General features: G+C 35.5%; 1 protein-coding gene across 1 annotated transcript in view; it reads right to left on the bottom strand.

The window, feature by feature from the left end:
- LOC125036551 (A disintegrin and metalloproteinase with thrombospondin motifs adt-1-like) overlaps window positions 1-1,070 on the bottom strand; it is a gene marked incomplete in the record, with an annotated part of 18,699 nt that overhangs the window by 10,681 nt on the left and 6,948 nt on the right. The window contains 1 exon segment of the mRNA XM_047629252.1: window positions 339-510. Coding sequence (XP_047485208.1) covers window positions 339-510 — 172 coding nt within the window.

The raw sequence follows: 1,070 nt of genomic DNA, 5'->3' as shown, positions 1-1,070 counted from the left end.
TTGAGAGAAGAGAGAGGAGAAAGGAAGAGAGAGAAAGGATGAGAGAGAAGAGAGAGGAGAAGAAGAGGAGTTTGAGAGAATGAGAGAGAGAGAGGAGAGAGACGAGAAGAGAGAGAGAGATAGAGAGAGAGAGAGAGAGAAACAGACAGTCAATCAGACTGACCAAGAAAAGAGAAAAAGAGAAAGAAAGACAGAAAAAAAAAAACTCCCAAAACACATAAGTTAAGCAAACACAATAAACACCAACGAAATAATAAACCATTGAGAAGAAAAACAACGGATAAAGTAAACACAAAAAAGGGCCAGAGAAACACAACCCCTCAGAACGAGCTTTTTACCTCAGCGTCAGTCCCGGAGAAGCAATATCAATCGGCTCGAGTTCAAGGTGGACCTCGGACCCGTCGATCGGCAGCGTGAGTTCGAAGGCTGCCCCGCCCACGCCCGCGGCATCGTCCGCCGCCCGCCCGGAGCGCTGCGGGAGGCTTCGCAACACGCGGTAGGACCCGGATGCTGGTGCGAGTGACGTCACGGGGAAGGCCGGAAGGAAAGTCGGTGTTAGAAAATCGCCGTTTGTTGTCCTTATTGTTTTTTATAGGATTCATTTTTTCTTTCTTGGTGCTCTTATTCCTTCTTTTATGGTTAGTTTTGTGTTCTTATTTTTTTATATTGTTCGTTTTATGTTGTTCTCATTATGTATGGTTTTTTTTTTATTTGTTTTATTGCTTAGTTATTCATAGTTGTTTAATGGTAGGCTGTCTTAGGCATGTCATATCATTACTAACAAAAATGATAATGATAATGATAAGGATAATAGTAATATTAATAATTCTAATAAACAATAATATTACTACTAATACTGATGCTACTACTACTAATAATAATAATAAAAATGATACTATTACTAATAATGATAATGATATTAAGAATAACAACATTAAACAAAAACAAATAGTAGTAATAATAATAATGATAATGATAATAATAATGATAAAAATTATAATAATAGTAATAATTATGATAATAATAATAATAATGATAATAATAATGATAATAACAAAACAACAATAATA

Source organism: Penaeus chinensis, chromosome 21 (genome assembly GCF_019202785.1).
Source record: "Penaeus chinensis breed Huanghai No. 1 chromosome 21, ASM1920278v2, whole genome shotgun sequence".
In the NCBI taxonomy this organism is placed as follows: Eukaryota; Metazoa; Arthropoda; class Malacostraca; order Decapoda; family Penaeidae; genus Penaeus; species Penaeus chinensis.
This window is presented reverse-complemented; position numbering and strand designations above follow the sequence as displayed.